The sequence below is a fragment of the Penicillium cataractarum genome (genome assembly GCF_028827025.1).
Source record: "Penicillium cataractarum strain IBT 29864 chromosome Unknown utg000009l, whole genome shotgun sequence".
In the NCBI taxonomy this organism is placed as follows: Eukaryota; Fungi; Ascomycota; class Eurotiomycetes; order Eurotiales; family Aspergillaceae; genus Penicillium; species Penicillium cataractarum.
In genome coordinates, this window is record NW_026622745.1 from 4054716 (window position 1) to 4078702 (window position 23987).

The window sequence follows — 23987 nt, forward strand, 5'->3', positions numbered from 1 at the left end:
CAAGTTAAGGTCTAGCCTCGCAGCCTCCCCTCTGCTAGCCCAAGACATATTGGTACGTGCCGTACATTGGGGGAGTGGGGTGGACGGCGTTTGGACCGCCGATCTGCCGTAGTTTCGGCCCTTGGGAATGTTAAGCATGCTAGATGTGATGCGCAGGGTCGATCAATGTTGTTCATCAGGGCCGCCAATCGGTAAGACCGGATGGCCTTCTCCAATGTGCTCTGAGGATGTGCTATTGAGGCGTGTTGCATATCCAGCCTGTTTTACCTGCGCTATTGAGTCGACTGTGGTATGTGCATTGGACCACAGAGTACAATAGTACTGACCAGCGCTATGACTTTGATTTCTCGGCGATTGCGGATCACTTCGTGCTTGGATATATGACTTTTTGTTGAGTTTCTTCCTTGAGGAGCTAAGATTCGAAGGGTCCTTCCTAATCTATAACTGATAATCGCGTTCTTCCCCTTTTATCGCGACCCTGATTAGAGCTGGGGTAACACGAGGGACAAATACAGGGAGGATGGAGTCCTGGAAACAATAAGAGCATCCACAAACGCGATCACCGATCTCCAATCCCAGGAGCGCGCTCTAGGAGAAGCCGATCGTAGGGCAGAGCCGATAACATAGACTTTTGCCACTGGGTGTCGTATCCAGGAAACCGGGACTCGACGACGCAAGGCGATGCGGGTGTTCTGCAATGCGCGTCAACATGAATGGTTGGCACGACAAGTACCAGGCACAAAGGGGAAAAAGCAAAAATTGCCGTTAAAAAACTCTTAGTAAAATGCTTTCTCTATTTGAGATCCACTGAGGCTCCCTGGTAAGAATAGGAAATACCTATGCAAGGGGGTGGGGATGTTAAAAGAAGGGTTAAAGTCTAAGTTGTTTTGGTCCAGGAACCGTCAGATACTTTGCCTAATTTGTCCAAGCCACTGAACTTCTTCAGGTTTCTTGCATTTATCCACTCATAATAATATTGTACTATTGAGGTGTTTGAACGGAATTCTCGGTATTTGCTACCTTTTGTAAGGCTCTAAGTGGAGGGGTACCATCTCCGGACCCAAAACGGTCCTTTTATTGATGCACTGTCGATATGACTTTAGATACAATGGCCTGACAAAGGCATAGTTGGTAGGCTTCAAAATACTTCCCCTTTCTGGGAGATTCTGTTCGTCGGGTATCCTCAGCCCTGGAAAAGTGATACCAATTCTAGCGATCTCCTCATCTCCTGATCTCCCCTCAAGTCCCTATCTGCACTGACCATGGCCAGTGCGAAGGACGTGCACACTCCGTCGAGTAAAGTCAAACTCGGACCAGCTCCTGATTCCGACAGATACAATATGAGTATGAAGTTGTGTTATGCTCCGGCGAAAGTCCCGGATCACCGGGCTCTGGCATTTAAGTGGCGACGTCAGTAAATTAGGTCCCAGGGTGCTGGGCAAAACGAATCTGCAGCACGCGTCAACCAGTACAGTGGTCTTTCTCGGATCATGCTGAGTGCTCTTCCGGGGAATGTTCAGCGAAAAACTCAAGTACGATAGTACTGTAGATACCGTAGGAGATGGTATGCTGGGAGGTGCTTTATTGGCCCGAGTGCATGAATTCGACCACTCTGGATCTTCCCCCGCAAAATGATCGACCGCCAGGCTGCCGTGAGGCTTGCATGTCTTGTTTACCAGGGAGAGAAAAATTCAATTTGTCTATTTTGAGTTTAGTATTATCGATTGAATTTATGACTTGATTTCTGGGGTAGACACGCTGACACGGAGCTGTTCGGCGTGGAGGATGTAGGATGAACAAGGGTCTGAGAAAGATCTAAAATCGATAGTGTTGATCTTGATGCTCCGTGTACCTGGGTCAGAATTACAGGAATCGTGCTAATGCATGTACTGGTCTTGTTGAATCGATAAGGTTTACGAGTTGACGGGGATATCCGAGGCACCCCTGACGCTGTTCTGAGCTGAGAATCTGATGGTCGAATCGTAGGGAATGGTCCCTGAATATTGAATATGAGATATGAGATATGAGATGTCATGATGACTATCAAAGAGTTATCATCATTGTTAGCCAGAGATTCCATTGAGACGTTCATCGTTCAGTCCAGCTGATCCTTGGATGGCCGCGAGAAAAGTATCATTGTCGAATGAGTTCATCACAGCAGCAGTTCGAATGCGAATAATCCGACTCAAGCAAATGTAAATCAGGCAACATCGATCGATGGTGGCGAGATGATTGAACATGAAAATTTCCCAATATGTACAATAATTGGAGCTTCGAGCACAGATAGCCAAGCGGTATGTACACAATGGAGCCCCCAATCTCCCCGAACAAGCCACCCAAATCGCCACTTGTGGCGGTCCCAAGCCATGCGATGGCTTGGACATAAGGCTACTTCAAATGGCATGACTCAATGCAACAGAAGAGCTCGGATCTCTATGGACGAACTATTCAAACCTTCTCCGCGGCCTTGCCACATCCCATTCAGTAAGGTACGTTCGAGCTCTAGACCGAGATTATGTGGTCTCAAGCCCTTTCGCCGTTGTCCAGTGCAAATGTGGCTAGCTGTAGCGTTGCCAAGCATGACAAGAGGAGCCTAAGCATGGTCTTGGCAGCTTGAGGTGATTAGCCAGTACAAGAAGATCCAAGTAAGTCATCCCTTTGGACGCAGGGGTCCTCGGTGTTTCTGAGGGAACTCTCCAGCTCTCGGCCGGCCCTTGCGGATAAACCAGGCCTGTGCTTCTGAATGCCTTGGTAGGAGCACTGTGATTTGAATGGCTCTTCGATGTGTAGTGAAGGCCAGCAAAAGTTGTATGATATCCAGAGGATGGTTCTCACGTCAAGATTGAGCTCAATATGAACTAAAAATGCTGACCCTAATCGAAACGAACATAGGGCTGAACTTGTTATGGAAACAACTAAACAAACACGGGTATAGAGTTCGGCACCAATTGAATCTTGAGACTCTCATGGATCCTGGGCTTTGACAAAATACAATAGTCCCTGCGGGGATTGCAAACCGGTTTACATATCCTGGGTAGCATTATTGATACCAGTATTGCTTCGCACAAGACTAGAAGCCCAATTTTGCCGCCACCATGCATGAAACATTATTGCGGCCATCGCCCTCGTGGTAGCCATTGTGTGTGGGCACTCAATATAGCAGATAATTGTGAGATATGAGATATGGGATACTGTAGTAGAAAACATGGAATGTACAGATGGAGAGAGACGAACAGCAAGCCTGGTGGGGCTTGGAACTGGCTGGCTGATCACTAAATTGGATTAGACCAGATCGTCTGGATCTGACAGTCGAGAGGGGATCTTCACGGAACGGCATGAGAGACCGAAAGAGAAACATGATCGACAGGCATTGTCCGAGCCCCAGAGTCCCAAAGTCCCCTGAATCCACCAACCCCATAGGCCGGAAGGTTGGGCCTATCGATAACCTGTTAGTTACATTGCTGAACCACCAGGTTGGCTCTCATCCCCGAACTCTAGGTCCTTTCGCCCGAAGAAAAAAGAAACAAACAAAAAGCCCCCTTTGGAGTACCCCGACGCTAATTTGCGGCTGCATCTAAGTATGACATGGATCGGGGCTTAGTACTGTGGCTCAGTCGTCAATAATAATAAAGTTCGACTAATTGACCAAGCGCCACGAATCACAGCCCTAAATGGGGCTATGAAGCGAGTGAGAGCTGTCAGAATTCGGCTGTCTACCGTGGAAGGCCATAGGAGCAGGCGCTCGTCTATTGGAGGCTAATGGGCCTAGTAGTTGCGTGGTTCAGGGCACACAGCAGAAGGGAGATGGAGTAGAAGGCAGATTTCCCTGTTTCCTTCAACCTGCCGTGTCTATTGTCTATGGGTCGGCAATGTGATACACGCAGCACGGGGGCTTGTCCCGGTCGGAGGCGAAAATACTGGGGAAACTGAATCCGTTATGATAATCCCCATTCTGCATCTGTTCCAGGTGCAAGTCCGGCACGGGGAGGAAAGCAAAACACACTGGGTACTTTGGAATGAGGGGAAGAGAAAGCTGTACGTGTGTTTCGCATGACGAGGATCCCAATACCATTTTTCTTTTGCCACCGACTTGCGTGGCTTGGGATTAGGATCGAGGAACTTGCTCGCGGCTTTTGAAGAAGAATGCGAAATGCATGCAAATCCCGGGAGCTACTGGCAGTTCCTGGTCATTAGCCACACAGGAATCCCGAAATACTGGTATTGAACAAAAGTCTCGCCAGGCCAAGTCCGTGGACATCAAAGCTGTCTGCTCGTCTGCTCGTCTGCTCCAACCAGAGCAAGTTCCGTCTATTCGGGTCTTGACTGACGGGCGATGGATCAGAAACATCCCGTAGAGTCAGATGCAGGTCCACAACTAGCTCCCTGGATAGTTTGGACGGTGGTCCCTGAGCGAAGCGGTCCATTCGCTCGGCAGCCCCGTAGCGAAAGGTAAAAAGAGAACCATGAAAGTACGGAGTGTATGGGGAGATCATTGACCATACCCCGCGCCCGTTCAGTCTCGGTGGTTTGTCTACCGATGGCACTACTGACGGAGACAAAGTCCAGGGTCCATCTTGTCTGCAGATTTGCACTCTTTGCACATTCCAATCATGCCGGATGATGAAGGTGGGCGACCGGGGCTTTTTGGCTTAATTGGCTTATTTGTCATGAGCGGGCTGTACGAAATACATAGTACGGAGTACTTTGTAGGGTCTCGACTCTGAGAGAGAGGACTACTGTATAATAATAGCAACTTCGTGGAAATCTTCATCCGGCCAATTATAATCGGACGTATGATGATCGTCTCACTAGTCACGTTAATCTGAATGGCACATTGAGGAGTTGGTTGAGTAGAGAGTACTTTGAATCGATAGCCTTATGAGATGGCGATCCATACCCCGGAGCCCGCGAGTAGCTTTTGCTTGGGACGATGGGAAGTATGTGATGAGTTTTGAGAGGCTCGAGAGGGACCGAAAGGGACTCAACATGGCCCAAGCACGCGGAGAATAGCCCGACCGATGTACTGGAATTTATGATGCTACACTCCCCACGACCGGGATATGGCCAGTTTGCTTTTATTGCGGATCCCCGGGCGAAGCAGACTAGACCCGACTGGGACAGACCGGCAGAGACTCGAGCCCAGCTGGGAAGCAAGTCTGCATGTACAACAGGTACTACTCTGTACAACGTCTGACCTATCGAGCCTGGGCTGGATACGATCGATCAACGCCCCCACTTGGGAACCCGCCACAAACGTCTGAGCTCAGATTGGCGGAGTGGGAGACCCTCTGAATAATCGAGAAGATAATTTGTTTTATTCACTATGGAATTGGTCCAGAGTTTAGTTTATCTAGCACCAGTGAATTGTGATTTTGGCCTGCTTGTGTCTGTCTCAAAAGGACTTCGCTCAAGACAATTCCTTCTTTCTGCAGTGGCCCTCTCGAACGGGGAGAGTGGGGCGATGGTCGATCTGGTGTAGTTCTAACGAAGGTACGACATTTACTGAAGTGGTTAGTGAATTCTGTCGCAGAGTTAGGGATTTATTGTATTTATTATTAGGGCACCGGGGAGGATCGACGCCCTCAATCGGTACAAAAAAGAAAAGCAAACTTAAAGCATGACTAAGATCCAGTACTGTTGGAGCTGGTAATATGACAAAATGATGGACACTAGGTAGAAAAGGGAAAAGGGAAAAATCAAAACCAATAGGAAAAAGGGAAAATCTGGGGGACCATTTCGAGACCCAACGACTCCCCAACCTGCATGTCAACAGCGAAAATAGACTCTACTCACATTGCGCGGAACGCAAGAGACACAGCCGGGCATTCCAGTAGCTGCCGGTCCCAACTGGCTCTTCGACCGGCGATGATAGCTATGGGCACCTATGGGCACCTATAGGTACCCATAGGGTAATTATGGGTCCCCTATGGGTCCCCTATGGATCACTCTCTGATTGTACCTGTGAGATCGGACATGGAGTTCGTCCCCACAGTCTCCGTAGTGGTTCAGTGAGAAGACAGATGCCGATTGAAGGTCGTTTTCATCCTAAAATCCTAAAATTATTTTAAAATTCAAATTATGCGGTCTGATCATCATGATTCGCATGATCATGATAATGATCCTCATTAAATATTTGATTTCTTCAAGCATAAACCATAAACCATAAACCACAAACCATAAATCAGAATTCAGTAAATAATAATAATAATAATAACAAAAAAAGGGAAATCAGAGTTAGGGATGAGGCAATCGATCCTGTCGATCTCGAGGTCTCTTTTCTCTTGTCTCTTCGCTCTCCAGGAACAAGCTTCCATGCCCTGGCTGGGGAACTATAAACCCGCCCCTTCTCGTCTCACTAACCCACCATCTCAACCCACCAAATCCTCCTTGCCGGTGTCTCTGAACAATTAATACGCTTAAAAAGTCTTTTATACCATCCAGCCCACCTACCATCGTCCCTTCCCGAGCGATCCCATCAATTAATCTGAGACCCAGCCTCCCCTCTCTTTAAACTTATCCCCCCTCTTGACTCTACCATCACGTCCAACCACCGCGTCTCAGGGTCGTTCTCCAGGGAAACTATCACGACCCTATCGAAGGTACTGAAACCGCGTACCTTGGCTGCCCCTCTCCAGCCACGAGTCTCGAGAGTAGCTTCGCCACTCTATTCGTGCAATTGGTGCTTCTCTATTCCCAAGAGACCTGAAGCCGGGGTCCACGAACCGGCTATCTGAACCCCCTCCTCCACAAACCCAGCCCTTTGCCGCGGTAACAGAGGGAGGCTATTGTTCTGCATTCCTGGCCTTGCGTGAAGCGTTCCTCCGGCACGCGACGCGGGCGCCTTTGGATCTCATCCGAGTCATGGCGTATAGCTGTAAGTCCGATTCCCCACCCGGGATTCTATGCTGGCCCAATTTGTTTATTTCTGCTCGTTTGTCCCTCCATTCTCCCTTCTTCTTTCTATCTATTCCTTTCCTCCAAGGCCCTCGACATTCTTTCTTCTTCCAATCCTTGTGTCATTGCCAGGCATCACTCCCTCGTGCCTGAGCTCTTCCTTTGTGTCATCGTCCTCGTTCTCTATTTCCGACCCTCGTTCACCGTCCCTTGTTACTCCAAGTCCATCGTTCTATTATCCTTTCCATTCCATTGCATCCGATCCTTCGCATACTTTCCTACCCAATCAATTACCAACCCTCCATTCCCTTACACTCCACTAGTATAGTGGACTAAACTCGATTTTCCTTGATACAGGTGATACTATTGTCGACACTGTCACCCAACGAGACCTCAAGACCGAAGATTTCGACGAAATGAGATCTCAGGGACAGCGGATTTCTGATCGCCTGACTGTTGAGGTTGATTGCCACTCTCTGGGGCCTAGCGAATGCCCCTCGATGACTTCGAGTTTCTCTCCTTTAGAGTCTCCGACTCCCACCCCCACTAGCCTCTATAGCCAAGGTTCTCTGGCATCACCAGGCTGGCACGAAACCGGCACCTATCACGGCTTACCTATGGAGCGACGGGCTTCTGCGACGCCCCTGCGAAGTGCCTTCCGCATGTCGGACTTCCCAGCAGCCGAGGGTATCGGCATGCCTGTTGGGAGCTTGGAACGCCAGGACCAGATCCCCATGACCGCCGAGTACCTCTCCGGCTACGACGAGAACGTCGATCAGTTCTGGATCCCTCATGATTCAATTCCAAAGACCTTTGAGCAACCCACATTCCCTTACCAAGCGCCCATGACCCAATATCACCACACGATGGGACGCAACCATTACTATCGCCCGCAAACTCACGCGGCATACTTGCCCGAGTCCGCATCCAACCCTTGTCTCTCCCGTCCCATGTTCAACCAGCCTGAACGTCTTCCCAACTCTGCATCCATGGCAAACATGTTGCCTTGGATGGCGGCCACAGAGTCTATGCCACCGACCATCACTCCCGCACAGACCCTGGCTGGCCCTGTCACACCCCCCTCTTCCAGCTACTCCGAGTTCCCCGCCAGTCTCCAAACCTTCAAGCCTCACACCCCTACTACCCCGGTGCGATCAATGTCTTTGGGAACTCCCGGCAGTGATACTCCAAACAGCCGTATGTCCGGCCACATTGAGTACCAAGAGGAATTCCCACCATCACCAGTGTACAGGGATGGCCACATGATCCGCACACACCGTCAACCATCTCGCAAGCCGTCAAAGAAGCAGCTCCTCCGCTCCAACTTGAGTCTGGAGAATCTGCCCGCAGTCATCAAGCAGGTCCAGTTCAAGTGCAAGGAGCCTGGCTGCAAGGGCCGTTTCAAGCGCCAGGAGCACTTGAAGCGTCACATGAAGAGCCATTCCAAGGAGAAACCCCATGTGTGCTGGGTGCCTGGTTGCCATCGTGCTTTCTCCCGAAGCGACAACCTCAACGCGCACTATACCAAAACCCACAGCAAGCGGGGCGGTCGCAACCGCTATGTTTCCACCCTCGACGAGACTAGCCCGGATTACAATCCTGAATTCCGTGGCCAGCTGACCCAGGATGGGCGTCCCATTTACGGGTCCAAACTAGAGGAAATTCCTGATTGCGACATCAGCGTTGATAGCTGGGATGATTAGATGCACCAACAGCCACTACAAAAAAGCAAAGTCTCGGTCATCGGGTGAAGCACCACAAAAACAAAACCAAAAAAAACATCTATCACCAAACCATGCGAATCCCACCGACACAATGCAAACAATTTTAAACGAATACGGAATCTCAAGACGTCAAAGATTCAAGAAAAAAAAGCATTCAAACACCAAAAAAACAACTGACCAAATTCACGGCCTTTCGAGGCTAGACAATGATACCCTTGGAGGAGAATGGGTTGCCACCCATCGGCATTACACCCGGCCAACCACTATTGGCCGCAACGGCGTTGTATATGGTCTTCCGGTTTGATGAAGACCACTCCGTGTGATTACTTATTTTTATTCATTCTTCTCTTCATGCATAATTTGTTGGGGCGAAAAGGGCCTTGGGGTGGGAATCTGCTTAGTTTTGTGTTGAACGGCGTTTGCATATTATATTGTTGGTTTCGATCGCCTGTGGGATAATCACTTGGGAGGAATGGGCGATCTTGTACAATCAGCTACAACGTTTTCTTTTTTCTGACTGACTTCATCTCTGTCGCGTGTATCACCATTGCTTATCATTACTTTACGGCATAATATGAAAAAAAGACGAGAGATGTTTTCTATTCCACTTCCAGATCCCGAAATTTACTTGATTTCCCTGCTTATCATCCAAAGAACATAGTAGTCTCCGCCTCTGTAATTCATCCTTCTATTCCTGATGATTATCTACCTGAAAGACTCCACACAAGACTTGTCAAATTATCCTGGCTAGGCCCCCCACTACCCACTCGGAAAACTAGCATCCTTCAAGATCCACCGATAACTGCCACACCACGAACACTATTACCCGTCCTATCGAGACTCTAAACAGTTTCAACAGCTCCAAAAATCGAATCATTTTTGCCTCTCTTCCATGAATCTGACAGCCTATTCTTGGCCCATCCTCGCATACAGTCCATTGAATCTTACTAGGCCCCCGTTCCACGGTTCCTGGAGCCTCCGAGCGCAAATGTTACACATCACAACCGCCTCCCGCCAGTCCGATCTAAATTTCTAGTTCCCCTCTTGACACTTGTACAATTTTCCGCCGTTCGTGGATCTCTCCATCCGATCTATCTGGTTTCCTTTCTTTTGGACCGGAGCTTTTCATATTGTAGGCTGTGCCTAGATCCGAGGACTCTTTGCTTCTGTGGGCCTCGTCGATAATTAGCTTTGGAGCTTTGTCCTGACTCCTGCCAGATGGAGGAGGGCTGTTCTCGGGCCTTTGTCGGCTTTGAGATGACTTGGATGGAGTACTTCTACTTTTCTATTACTACTATTAGTGGTACTGTACTACTGTATGCATCATCTCGTTGGCTGCATCTGCTATTTCCGCCACTTTGATCATCCCCTTTCTTCGCCTTTCCATGCGTGTTCTCTACCATCCAGTCCCGAGCCTTGGCTCCTATTTGCGGTTTCCCCTGTTTCAGGAACTAATTGTGGCATCATCACTCTTGGGTGCTCTGATCTTCGCTATTTTCGTCGCTCGCTTTTTTCCAGGATCCCTCGTTCTCGTTGAGTTACAGTCGTGGTCGTGCCCGTTCCCTCGTACATGCACACGGTAGGCTAACGCGAATGATCATATCGGTCAAATGGCTTGACCATCGGATTTGCTTTGGCCTGGTTTGCGCCACGTAACTTTATCCGTGACTTATTGTTCCCTGTGGCATCTCCGTAGAGTCATGTGGAGTACTTGGGGCCTTCTCGATTCGCCTCTCCAATCTTCCATTTTAGGAGTTGGCTACATCAATCTTCTACCAGGTACATAGCCCGCCGCTCGGACTGGCCAAACCTGTTAGTCGCAACCTTTCTGAGTTTGACAAGCAGTTGGGCTGGTGGGATCTTGTGTATACGTGCCTCGCCACCCAGATCGGGTCTCTTGCATACTATCATTCTCCGGGGCTGGCGGTTATGGCTTGGACCTTTGAGCCGATCGGATGAACTGGTTGATCCCCTGATGTTTACTCATACCGAGGGCCGAGTCTAGAACGGAAAATTCATACTCTCGCTTACTTCTCCTGATCGGCCGTGCATATCGAATTTCCCAAATCTGGGGCTGAACCCTACACAGTTCGTATGATTGAGCATACCGGGCCTCCCACCTGGTTGGAGTCTAGCCCATGAACTACTTGCTCCTTAGAGTTGATTGAATCATTGCTCCTTCCCATAATGTTACATTGGAATACCATTTACTCACTAATTTCGATCTCCGGACTTGATTTCCAAGTTTCGTTTACAATAATTTGAAATTATGTGCTCCACTCTCTGCTAGACCTTCACTGCTTGGACTCTGAAGCACGCGGTTACACGGCGCCAAAAAAAACCCAGGCTCTTGCCTTTCTTATTATTATTATAGCCCTGTTTTTAGAGACAGTATTTAATCCAGAATTTGGATAGATTATAGATTATAAACGCGGTGCGTACATCCTTTTGTCTTTGCTTTTTTCTTTCTAGTTAGTCGTCGTCCTGGAACTCGGCTCGGAAAAGCGATCCGGCCACGCTATTGAGGACTTTTTTCTTTTGCTTTTGCACGGGATCTGCACAATGCCTTGGTTTGTTCTGGTGGTTTGGACCTGCTTTTTTGAGATTGCCTGTTTGATTATGTTTTGCGTGCCTATCTAAGTTGTACTTTTGTACGGGTATAGATTTAGGAAAAAATACTCCGTAGTCATTAAAGTCAGGCCCCATTCACACGCTGCATGCTCACCACGATTATTAGCCTCGCTGCAAAACGTCTTAGACAGCAATCCTGTTCATACACGATTATCCTCAACATTCCTAAGCAATACCCGACCAGTTGGATCCCTGCCGCGTGTTGTGTTGGCATGTCTGTGCGCATGTCGCCGGCTTCTTGGGGAAGGGAAGTCTATACTATTCTGCACATTCATGGGTATGCAGTCTACAGAATCTGGCTTCTCTTGGATATTTCTCGACTTTCTACCTTATTTCCTAGACGGGATGGAATTTTAGAAAGTACATGATCGAATTGGGGTTCCTTTTGTCGACGCAACGTCCGAATGAGGAATGCTTGCTGTGGGCTCGGCGCATGGTGCTGCAGTGCAGTGCACAGGATGCATTGGAATGTGAGATTCGAATGTTGGGATACCACGTTAATATTCGAGTCGGTCAGGACTATTGTGAGAAGAATATTTGGCCATTGAGGATGAAGTGATGATCGTGCATGTAAATCTGTTGAGAAATTTGAGGGGAATTTTCTTTTTACGCAAGATTATAGAGTCGTTTCTCTGGTGCATACTATCGTGGGGTACGCGTGCTGTGATCGCTATCCCTAGCTTCGGGATTGGCGTCGTGACGGTGGATATTGGGTGATCTGATATTGTTTAAAACTCCACAATGAACATTGTCTTAGATCCTGAAACTCTTTGTGCGAGTATATTATGCGTGATTTTCCTTGTTCGAAAAGAGAAACAGTGCATATTTGTGCAGCTGGTGTCGGTGTAGTCCCCGTCCCGTCGATGCCTGACTATCCAGCGGTGAATGAGCTGATCTACTTAATTCAGCTATATTCGTATGTTGATGCATGTGCCGAAAATGAATGAAATAAAGTAATTAGCGATCTACGTCTTCTACTCGATATACCCTACCTTCGATCCAAAATTGGCTGTCATCGAGGGACTGTACGTTGGCTACGTAGATAGCGAGAGACTCCAGTGGAGATCTACACGCGTGGTGATATTAGTCTAGACATAGCTCTCCATAGATGAATCAAAACATAGGAGATTATTGACTCAACTCGAATTCATAGTGAACGAATTGCTATTCATCAGGAGTTTTAAGGATCCGAATTTCTCTAGCGTAGTTGCATGAGATAAGATGGGGCAAATGTTGTTTGAGGGGGATCGTCTACAGGACGACCATTCCTACTGACATGAACAGTCTTCTGGACTCTATAACATTAACTAAGCCAGCTAGAGTAGATATGCAGCCTGTGCTTCAATATGTCGTGACTGTATTGTAAAAATCTATATACCTCATAAGACAGCGCAAATGCCAATAACTCTACTCTTCGTCAATCTTCCGCAGCACCTGAGGTGGACAGCACCGGTATGTCCGGAATGCCCGAGTGCTGACATTCTCATTGAACATCTCATCCAGATCTTCAAAGGACCGGCCTTTGGTCTCGGGGACCTCGAAGTATATGATGAACAAGGTAATAACGCCTAAGCCAGCGAAGATCCATCCGATCTTGCCACCCAGATGCGCCTCATCTGTGTTGTACAGGTACGGCATCACAACATTCCATACGGTAGAGAAGAAGTAGTTGAAGGTGAATCCAACAGCCATAGACTTAGCACGAAGACGAACTGCAGAGACTTCTCCGGCTATCGACATGGCTGGGCCGATGGCTGGGCCATAAACCCACCAGGTTAGCTCGAGGAAGACACCGATGACCCTGATTAATTGTCAGCGTTGGCTCAAATTCAATAAATGGCTTCTCTAGAAGTGAGAAGGCTCGGATCGAGCGATGTCAATAACACTTACCACAAGGCGGTGCTCGAGTTCGGGAAGCACCCGGCAATTCCCATCACGGTGTAGAAAACGGTCGAAAGAGACAGACCGAACATGATGAGTCTTCGGCGTCCACATTTCGCCATGAGGTAGGCAGTCAGAATTGAGCTAGCGAGACCAAAGCCAATGCCAATCTCGGTCATCATGCCAATCTTAGCCGAAGACATGCCCGCCGAGACAAGGAAATAAGGCCCGTTCGACATGAAACTGGCTCCAATAATCTGCGACAGGCCATTGCAGATAAGGATGATCCTGGTACGTCGCCAGTTGACACCGCGGAAGCATTCAAGGAAACTGGCTCCTTTGGCGGCAGCGCTTCGGGCCTTTTCCTCTTCGTTGACACGGACAATCTGATCCAAAAGGGGCACGACCTGCGAAGACTCATTGCCTAGTTTCTTGAGAGAGGTTTGGGCCTTGTCAAGTTGGTCCTTCATGACGAGGAAGTAGGGCGACTCGGGAATCAGTGGAAGCAAAAGAAGGATGACACCTGGCCAGACCCATGCGGCGGCAAACAGAACCTATGAAATGAGACGTCAGAATACATTCCTTGGTTCTGCGGATCTCTCTGAATTAGTTTCTAGAGATTGAAGGGGCGTACCTTGTATGCAGATGTTGTTACCATTGACATACGGGGCAACGCAACAGAAGCTGCAATCATGTATCCAAGGTTCTATTCAGAATCAGTATAAGAGTTAAACCCAGCCTCCCGTCAGAGAACGCTCTTACCATGCAGAATGTGAAAGCAGACAGGGCAATGCCACGGATTTGCATTGGAGTCACTTCCGAAATGTATGTCTGACCAGTTGTCAAACAAATACCAAGGGACAGACCATTCACGATCTTTCCTGCGAGGAAAACTCCCGGAGTTGATGCCGTATAGACAACGGCAACACCTGCAGCAGAGACGATCGCGCCCAGTAGGAAGGCAGCACGACGACCGAAGTGATCCTGCACCGGTCCAGCGATGGTAGCTCCCAGCATCGTGGCGACCTGGGACATGGCACTCCATAGGGACTGCCAATACGCCGGGATAACATATGATCCATTGCTGAGCTCGCCGAATTGAATTCTAAAACCTTGTCAGCACGATCAATCAAAACCTAGATTGAACTTTGGCAATACTCACTCAAACCCGGGCATGGACAATGCTAGAGACAACACCAGGTTGTCAAACCCGTACATCAACGCGCCGAGATTGCCATAGAGACAGAATAGAATGACCCAGGGATTCTGGGCTAGACACTTCCATGGCGATGTCTCGCACTCTGTTGACTCTTCAGGGACATTTTCCAGATGGGCAGAGTTTGATTTCGTGTCGCGAGTGTCCATCTTCTTCGTGATTGAGTTTCGATGCAAGCTTCCAGAATCCACGGACGAAAACCTGGGGGTTTTTGGGGAATCCTAGACACATGCATTTGAAGGAACCCCCGGTCTTTCCCCAAGTTGTGGGGGAGCGTCGTCGTCCCGACCCACAGTGAAGCGAAATTCGGGGGACGATAAACCGAACCGTGCTCGGCTATCCCGGGGAAGGGGTGGCAAGTGGATAGTGGACAGTGGACAGTGGACAATGGACAGTGGAGATAATTTGTATCCCGAGGTTGACTGTTGTGCATTATTTTTCACCGGAGACTTATTAGGGACATTGCAATCAACATTGGGGAGAAATGATCACAGAAAAAAAAACCAAACGAGGCTTACAAGATGATGCCGAAGTTGTAAATTTCTAGCTGTCTATCTTGCTTGGATTCGGCCCGGGTTTGGGAAACTTCGGACTTGAGTGGGGCCGATAGACCGAGGCTTGGCTTGCCAGGGGATCAGGTAGAATCAGGTCCAGCCGGGCAAGACGGCTTTTAGTTTCCTATCCTGGCACGCTGATGGGATATCCGAGTATTGCTCCTTATCATCCTCTTCAGTATCGATCGGTGAACGAAATAGTTCTCGGAAGGTCCCGATATTCCACTTTAGTGATGTTTAGAGACACCTAAAATCAGTATGCACGGGTATTCCACACTTAGGAGCACCGGAGTAGGGCCTTATGTACTACTTAGGGCAATATTGTCAATCTTTATACAATATACATTTATCATAACACTAGCTAGAGGACTCTATAATTGTGCATATCTAACAGGTGTTGTCATAACTATCCCGTGGCCATTTAGCATCGGATTGTCTTCCGAGGGAAAGCAATCGCCTTGCCCTTTTCTAGTTGCTGGTCTGACGAGATCCCATCAAGCACAAGTTCCACTTCAACATCTGCAGTAGCCTTCAACTCTAGGGTTCCGTCCTTTGTCCAGGATACCGAAACGTCTCCCACCGGAGTAAAGAACGTTCCTTGGGCAGACTCCAAAAGCCCCATTTGAGGCGCAATGCGAATCTTCTTGAATCCGGGTAGCGCGGGCGAGATGCCGAATACCTGAGTGACGATTTCGTGCACTGGACTTGCGCTCCAGCCGTGGCAATCACTTCGAGCATTCTGCTCAAACTCAGCCCATGTGGTTAGGTTATCTGCAATCATACTTCTCCACGGGTCAATCAGATTGGAGAACGACTGTGTGTACAACCCGACTTTCTCAACAGCACGGAAGAGGTAGAATTTCATCGAATAAGAGCACTTTGCCAATGATGTGTCTTCTAATGTCCGGGCCATGAGCTCCTTGGCTGCGGTCCCGGTGATGCTGTCAGATAGAATGGCAAAGACCTGGCTGTGCTGGCTATATTCTTTGGTCGAAGGGCCGTCCAGATAAAGCCCGTCTTCGTAGCAATGACTGTTCACAGCGTTCCGCAGAGTATCCGCACGAGCAGTATACTCTTGTGCGGTATCCTTTCTCCCCACAAAAGTGCATACTTCAGCAGCTTGCATCAGCGCGACAATGTATAGGAGACTGTTGAAGGTGGCAGCCCCGGTGGTGTTGTATGCCCGCGGCATGCATGACTCGAAGATCCTTCCAGGTCCAGGTGGAGACCATTCCGGCACCCAGTCGATGAATGGCCAAGTATCATGATCGAAGCGGCCAACAAGGCCAAGCTCATTAAGTCGTCCATCGAAATGGTTCAGAATGCCATCAATGGTGCTCAAGTACTGACGCGCAACGGAGGTATCGGCGAAATAATGCATATGGTCGTACACCATCGCGACAAAGTACAGAGAGAATTGAGGAATTTGGGTGCTGCGGAACCCGGCAGGGAACTGGGCTTTAATCAATCCATCGGGGCCCTGGCTGGCGTGGTACTCCTGCAGAGTCTTGCGGGCGAGCCGATCATCAGAGGAAAGTTGGTAAGTGAAGAGCATCTGCAGGCGTGAGTCTGATACAAACTGGTTCTGCTCGTAGAATGGACAGTCCTCGTAGGTTTCATGACGACAATTTTGCAGAGTTCTTAGACTGATGTTCCAGATCTTGTCCAGTTCCGCGCCAGCTTGAACTTCAGTTGTGATTTCGAGTGGATAGTTTGTCTCGCGGAGAGTAAAGCTCCGAAGAGTGAGTGGTTGTTCGGCGGCCGTAATTTTGAGTTGAACATATCGGAATGTCCTGAACCAGAAAGGCTCGAATGTGTGCTCCGGCTGGCCATCAGCCACGAGGTAAATGTCCTTGATTCCATACAACCGGCCGCTGGAGTCGGCTCGATTAGACTTCGATCGAGGCTTTGGGAATGGAGCGACTTCCACTCCGAGATCTTTCTCGTAGCACTCGGCGTAATGAAGTGTCACCTCTGAGCCCTTTCCACCACTGCACTGAAGGGTAATGAAGCCCGTTGTCAAAGAATTAACTTCAATGTCGACGGTGACTGTCTCACCGGCTGGGACAATAACGGAACCATCCTCCCTGACAAAGCCCTTCCACTGATCCTGAGTGATCGACCCTTCGCATTTGACCACTCCATCGAATCGTCCAAACGTCTCGGGCAGTGCAGGAATGGGACGCGGAGCCAATTTCCAAGGACTCGTCATTGGAAGCATCTTGGCCGGGCGGAAAGGGAAAATAGCGTTCTCCCACTTCGAATCGTCATATCCAGGCAGCTCCCATCCGGTGAGTTCCTGAGCTTCTGCTGTCCTCTCGTGGTTGGAGAGGAACGGAGGACCGAGAATATAGTTCCACTCGGAGTAAGGAATGATCTGTCGACTGGTTTCCTCCACACATCTCCATGACTCGTTGGTTGATACGGACAGACCCTGATACAAATTTCAATTAGCATTGTTCGGTCAAAACTATTCATTATTTGAGATTGGGGGATTTACCTCGATCTCGCCATGCACCATCAATCCTGGCAGTTCTGTCCGGATAATAGACGACGAGCCAGGTTCAACAGGAGAATACCGTAGGACGCGAGCACTAATCACATTCTCTCCCTCCTTCAAGTACGGGAGGATATCGACGGTTTCATAGTGCCACTTCTCCGCATAGCTCTTGCAGGGACCAAAGCTCGCACGTTGACCATTCACAAAGAGCCGATAGCGACTGTCTGCCGAGACGTGGACAGGGAACTCGCCAATTTCTGTGGGGGCAGTCCATTGGAAGCTCTTACGGAAGAGAAAGTAGCGGCCAGTATGATTGTCCTCTTCGCGATACTTGGGCGTCCAGATCCATTGCGCCGACTTTGTCCAGGAAGACATCTTGCAGCACAATATTAGGGTGTCAAAAGGTGTGTGTGAAGCATGTTGAAACCCCGCGCCAGCAGATAAGTCAAGGCCGGAGCTCGGTGCGGGTGTGGAAGACTCGGCTCGGATATCCCGCTCGGCGGGTTTTACCCCGACGATGGGCCATCGGCTTAAGCCCAGGCAATCGTAGCCGAACGTGGGGAACATCTGCCGTGAATACACTAGGTAGCTCTATGGAGAACCTTAATAATCAGCAATATAAATGCTCAAGTTATGAAATAGTGCACAGTTTATCATAGAAATTGGTATTTGAAATTGAATTGACGTGACAACCTATGTGACATTGATGTCTTATTGCATTTTGGGCCAATTCCCAGCCTCGACTGCCAATATCCCCCCAAACGAAGAAGACAAACGACCAAACCCTCTTCCTTCATGGAAGAAAAGAACTCCTGTGCAGAATGGTATCAAGTCCTGAACCCATTGGAACCCCCGCCAAACAAAAGCAGAAAAGTAAAAAAAAGAAGAAGAAGAAGAAGGACCAAGTCCCCGGAAGATAGTACAATCAAGAAAGGCAAAGAGAAAGTAAAAAAGGAAACATTCGTGGGAAGATCTTGCGTTAACGCCGGCCATTGAAACATCCGTGCTGCCTTGGCCCCCTGTACAATTTGAATGTGAAAAAACAATGCAATCCAGAAAAAACCGGGGAAAAACAAACCAAAGGGATGATAGCAGGACCCCGAGGTTTTTTGGTTCCACCCCGGAAAATCTTTGCCATATATCCATCCCAATAATCCGGGGTGCTCGTCAAATGTCACGTCTGATATCGTAGATCCATGGATCCGCCCCTCAATTTCAGGGAGTGGGTATAGGCATGTGTTGGTTATCAATCAATTCCCCATCCCATTATGCATCATGTTTTGTTGCTGCTGTTGCTGCTGCTGCTGCTGCTGCTGCATCTGCTGAGCATGCATGGCACTCGCTCGTTGTTGCTGAGCAGCTTCGCGGTCGCGTCGCATCAAATCTTGCACCCATACCTTTGCGTTCTTCTCCAACCCAGCACCGTATTGCTGAGCAATTTGAGGTGGATATTGAGTTGGGGGTCCATATTGGGTCATGTATCTCTGAGACATCTCATGCCGCAACTGGAGGAGACGTTGCTGGAAGAGTCGGTTGTATCGTTGGGCAATATTAGCTCCTTGAACATTTGGCATCTGGCCTCCATTCGCTTGAGCAGCAGCCATCAGCATCTGTTGTTGCTGTTGCTGTTGAGCTGTCATCTGTGGGCTACCCTGATGAAGTTGTTGCTGCTGTTGTTGATTTGGTTGACCTTGCTGGATTTGGCCTCCCTGCTGCTTCACCATCTGCATCTGTGCAAACTGCGCACGCATGAGCTGAGCCTGATATGCTTGCTGGCTGTGCTGAGGGATATTTTGCATATTTGGCTGCTGCTGCTGTTGCTGTTGCTGATGCTGGGCCTGTTGAGCCTGCTGAGCTTGTTGGGCCTGCTGGGCCTGCAACATTTGCTGTTGTTGGTGAGATTTGATGTTCTGAGCAGCATGCGCGTTGGCTTGCAACTGAGCAAGCTGCTGTGGGGTAAACTGGGCCGTGCCACCCATTTGACCCCCTTGTTGAGCAAGGAGCTGCTGTCTCTGCTGTAACAACATTTGTTGTTGTGGTGTGAGACCCATACCGGCACCGTTCATTTGTGGGGTTTGTGCCATGGGCTGATTCATCATCGGGGTCTGAGCCATGGTATGGGTAGGACTGCCGTGGTTCATACGCTGAGTTGGAGTTACGTTGCGCATGATCGGCGTAGCTTGTGACATTGCTGGTGTAGCCTGAGTCATCTGTGGAGTCCCGTGTCGGCTGGGACCTTGCTGACTTCGCGAGGGAGCCATAGGATGGCCCATCATATTAGGATGGGCATGCTGCATAGAGGACGGAGGTCGTGGGGGGCTTCCCGATTGCTGGGATGCACTGATGCTCATTGGTACAGCCTGGGTTGCCATGGCGTTACCGACCAGTGGCGACGAAGTGCTGTGGGGGGTTTGGTGGCGTACGATCGGGGACGACTGCTGGCCTTGGGTGACCCCATTCGGCTGGGCCATGACGTGACGATTTTGAGCCGCCAGTTGTGCCTGTGCTTGCTGGGCGGCGAGTTGCTGCCTGCGCGCCTCCTCCTTGGCATGCTGCTCTGCCTGCTGCTGTTCCAAGGCACGGCGTCTCTCCTTCTCCTGTTCCTGCTGCTGTCTCTTGGCCAGTTCTTGTTTCAGCTTCATCTCGTGTTCACGCTTCGCCTTTTCCTCGTGCTGCATGCGTATCGTCTCCAAAGTCTTGAAACGGGAGAAGCGAGGCTCGAAGGGTGCCACACCAGCAGTGTCGTCCACAGCAGCGGTCTTGGAGCTACCGGCTGCTCCTGAGGCTGTAGGCTGGAGACGCTCATCCATAATGAGCATGAACCGCTCTTCCTCAGCCGCGAGTGCTTCGTCTGCAGCAAGCTCGGCAACAGTTCTCTTGCGACGCTTAGGCGATGGTGGAGGGTCACTGTGTAGCGGACTCTTCAGGAATTCCAGTAGGACCTGTGAGTCTTCAAAGTTGTCCACGGTATCGAGGTAGAGAGGGGGAGCCAAGGAGTTGACAAGAATTGATTCACACTTGTGTAGGTCTTGCGGCTCTACGAGTGTCTTCTGTCGCTTTGTAGGGTGACCGCGGTCAGGTTGCGCGGTGACGGGAGATTGAGGGATGGCTGATGAAGGTTGCGGACGGGAAGCTTTGGGATCCGGGGTTGTCACAAGGAGGGTAAGTTCCGCCTGTAACACACGAGGTGTAGGGTGAAGGACAGTAGTGAAGACGCGAGGCTTGGGCGACACGGATTTCTGATCCGATCCGTTGACTTGACTCTGGGCTTCGGCACCCTCGCCTTTGGGTTGACTTTCAGCCTTGTTTTGTCCAGAAGCTGGGCTCTCCGGTGGTTTAGAGCTTTGTAAATCGGAAGTGAGTTGGTTCTGTTTCGGGTATGGGACGAATGCCGAGGGGGTGACGTGCTCGTTGTAGTTGTGAAGAGAGAAGGGTGTGTTGTTCTCATTGCTTGTTGACACGGAAGTCTTTTGCGCTTGTGCGGAAACGGACTTGTGGTCAACCACGCGCACGATGAGGCAACCTTTACGAGGATTTGTTATCGGTATGGATTCTCTCAAAAGCCCGGCGCATTATAAGCCAAGGATAATAAATACCTTCGTAAAACTTCACGCCCCCGCGTAATAACTCCTCGATGATCTCATGTGGAACCGTGCCGGCGCGGAGGTGCTCAATGATTACCTTCATCTCCGAATTATATGGAAAGCTTCCATCTTGCTGCTCGAATCGAAAGTGTGTAGGGTGGAGATGCAGAATGAGGGAGGGAGGGCATTTCGCGTATTTCTTAAGGATGTAGGCCGTAGTTTTGACTATGGCGGTCAGACGAAAGTCAGTAATCGCAGAGATGCGACGAGACGGCATTGACCGATTCTACGCAGGATCAAGTCTCACCATATGGCTCTATATTCATCTTCGAGCCCCGATTGTCATTTCCCGCACCCGACGTTCTCGTCATTGGCCGATTCTGCCGCAAAGCTACGTCGCCGGGCCGTTGCGACTGGGTCTTGGTTCGGTTCAGGGCGCCCTTGGCGTTATTTGACAAATTGGTCACACCATTGATCAAATTTGGGCTCGAGCCAGCGGAAGTGTTACCGAGAGGGCGTTGGGAGGTGGCGGTTGGGGAAGATGAGGGTTGCTGAGCCTTGACTCCGTTCACCCCAGTCTGGGGGAAAGGCGGGGGCGGCCGCTTCATCTTCGGAGGATGAGCGCTTGGCTTCGAGACCGCGGTCGCCATGATTATCGGCGCACAGAGCGCGACACTGAACCTTCCAGTATGTGAGAGTATGCTTTATTCAGAAACCGATTCGCCGATATTGGTTGAAAGCCGGGGTCCGAGAAAGAATGGGATGACCGAGGCGCGAGACATGTGGGGATCGGTCGGTCGGCCCTGGTCACCAACACGGCGAATTCCAAGTGGAAAATTGGTTTGCGTAGCCAGAGATGACTAGAAAAAGAGAGCGGAGGCGTCCATCAATCGATGTCGCTTGGGGGAAGGGGTCCGGAGAGGCGCTGGGCGGCGGAAGCCTTGCAGAGTGAGGTGATGATGCCAAGCCGCGGGCGAGACGTGACGGTGTCACATGACATTTCGCTTTGGGATTAGCGTGTTTCTGCCATTTCTTATGTTCTACATCAACAAGGAGCTCTTTAGTTCTCATTGACTTCGTCTCTGTTCAAGTCAGACCGCATCAAATTAGATCAGAGAGAAGAGTTTGTTCAGAGCAAGGTGACTGCAATATAGAAGCTATCTAGATACTGGCTAAGCAGCATCCCAGTGTTTCTAGGCCCCGAGACCTGAGGTTTCTGGATTATAATCGAACCGTACACAACCAAAAATAAAGCAACAAGAAGACAAAGGGGAATCGAAAGTCACACAATCATCAGGGGGAAGGTGAGAACAAATATAGACATGCAGGTGAAAGAGTATCAACATTAACATCATGGGGCTTTGGCAGATAATTTCGGAGGGGCTGGTTTAGTCCAACCCACGCACTCGGCGGCGCCAGTCGTCTCCTACACGGAGAGCGTCGACGACGTCAATGCGCTTACCGATGCCAATGGTGCCCTCCTTTTGCCACCATTTCTCTCCCTTATCAGCAAGAGCAGATTCGTCATCGCTGTCAATGAGACCGCCGCGGCCACCTTCATCACCAACCACGACAATGACCTGGCGAACCCAACCGGAGATGTGCTGGACAGCGTCACCCTCATTGCCAGTCAGAGATTCTTGGACATAGACCAAGTCAGGTGACAGATGGCGAACAAGGTGGACGTAGCCGCCGGCTGTGTTGAATGGCATGATCATGGTCTCCTTTTCAACAATTGCCTGGGACTGAGTGTACAAAGTCTTGAAGAGCGGGCTTGTGCCATCAATATCGTCATCTTGACGGGGCTCCACGTTGGTCGGATCCCCAATCAATTCAGCTGAAGAATTTGCCTCCTCGGTTGCAATGTTGGAATAGGAGGACGCAATGGAGGTGGTCTGGTGAGACGCACTACCTTGTCCAATCGCATGCTTGAGATCCGGGGCATAAATCAAAACAAAGATTCGAGAAGTATCGAGATCAACATGTTCGGGGAGATGAGACAGAATAGACTGCGATTGTCAGTATTGTACAATCAGGTCAAGATATTAAATATGTAGAGAGGCTTACCGCGTGTTCCGAGGCGAATTCGTCAGAATCCAATGGGGTAAGAGACGACACAACAATAGCAACGGTCTTCTTCTTCTTTTCAAACGTGTTCTGGCCAGTAGGTGGCGCACGGCTCGGTAGCGCGCCGCTCATAGTCGGCGCAGCAGCGGTTTGTTGATCTCTCTGGGTAGCCCGGGATTGTGCCTCCTCAGACCATCTCGTGTGATCTTCAAAGTCACCACGGTTTTCTTCCCGAATCGAAGTGAGTGCACCACCAACATAGGCACCAGCCGCAGTTACGCCAGCCATGACTCTCCGGCTGGCTCCGTCGAAGAGCTGTTGGGGACTCGGGGTTCGGCGCAAAGCACCCTGCATACGACCCATGAAGCTAGGATCATAAGGGTTATCGCCGGGTGCTGAACCCGTCCCTGGCCCTCTCGCATAGTCCCCAGTATCGTATGAAGGAGGAGGATAGTCGCTGCCGACGGTACCGGGAGGTGGAGGGGGGTAATGACCATCTTGCCCATCGTGGGGGCGGTCACCTTCGTCGTCCTCGTCACGTTCACTCCATATCCAGGCCGCAATGCTCAGTGTCGCAACTCCCACAGTGAGAGCCAAGGGAATCCAGTAGCCCATGGCTGTTCGTCTGCCTGTCGAGCTGAAACCGGTGCCGGCTCCACCGCGACGACGACGAGAATCCTGGGGAAAAGACATTGCGATCGCGGGGATGTTGATTTAATAATAGCGCATCTAGAGATATTCAATCGCAGTCGCAATGACTTGCCAATCACATTTCACTCTTCCTCGACAACGGAATAGACGTGGAGAAGGCGCAGGAGATGCAGGAGATGCAGAAGGGAGAGATGGGGATCTCGACCTCGGACGGAAACATGTGGCTGGAGAGCCCCCATGGTAACCGCGGTGTTTACGGCTGTCCACTGTTTGCACTGTTTGGTC

At 50.0% G+C, this 23987-nt stretch overlaps 5 protein-coding genes across 5 annotated transcripts; 1 reads left to right on the forward strand and 4 right to left on the reverse strand.

Annotated features, from left to right (window-relative positions):
- Nucleotides 1-7310: 7310 nt before the first annotated feature.
- brlA (C2H2 type transcription factor BrlA) lies at nucleotides 7311-8597 on the forward strand (the record flags this gene model as incomplete). Its single annotated transcript, XM_056704992.1, has 1 exon — nucleotides 7311-8597. The coding sequence occupies one exon, from the start codon at nucleotides 7311-7313 to the stop codon at nucleotides 8595-8597; it is 1287 nt and encodes a 428-aa protein (XP_056550952.1).
- A 4059-nt stretch (nucleotides 8598-12656) lies between these two features.
- Nucleotides 12657-14495, reverse strand: N7496_012080 (maltose permease Mal61; the record flags this gene model as incomplete). Its single annotated transcript, XM_056704993.1, has 5 exons — nucleotides 12657-13050; nucleotides 13140-13684; nucleotides 13765-13836; nucleotides 13893-14235; nucleotides 14293-14495. 5 exons carry the CDS (start codon nucleotides 14493-14495, stop codon nucleotides 12657-12659), a joined length of 1557 nt encoding a protein of 518 aa, XP_056550953.1.
- An 826-nt stretch (nucleotides 14496-15321) lies between these two features.
- N7496_012081 (uncharacterized protein) lies at nucleotides 15322-17775 on the reverse strand (the record flags this gene model as incomplete). Its single annotated transcript, XM_056704994.1, has 2 exons — nucleotides 15322-17334; nucleotides 17401-17775. 2 exons carry the CDS (start codon nucleotides 17773-17775, stop codon nucleotides 15322-15324), a joined length of 2388 nt encoding a protein of 795 aa, XP_056550954.1.
- Nucleotides 17776-18650: 875 nt separating this feature from the next.
- N7496_012082 (uncharacterized protein) lies at nucleotides 18651-21634 on the reverse strand (the record flags this gene model as incomplete). The annotated part of the gene is made up of 3 exons (XM_056704995.1): nucleotides 18651-20923; nucleotides 20997-21209; nucleotides 21292-21634. 3 exons carry the CDS (start codon nucleotides 21632-21634, stop codon nucleotides 18651-18653), a joined length of 2829 nt encoding a protein of 942 aa, XP_056550955.1.
- A 738-nt stretch (nucleotides 21635-22372) lies between these two features.
- Nucleotides 22373-23744, reverse strand: N7496_012083 (uncharacterized protein; the record flags this gene model as incomplete). The annotated part of the gene is made up of 2 exons (XM_056704996.1): nucleotides 22373-22993; nucleotides 23052-23744. 2 exons carry the CDS (start codon nucleotides 23742-23744, stop codon nucleotides 22373-22375), a joined length of 1314 nt encoding a protein of 437 aa, XP_056550956.1.
- Between the last annotated feature and the right edge of the window lie 243 nt (nucleotides 23745-23987).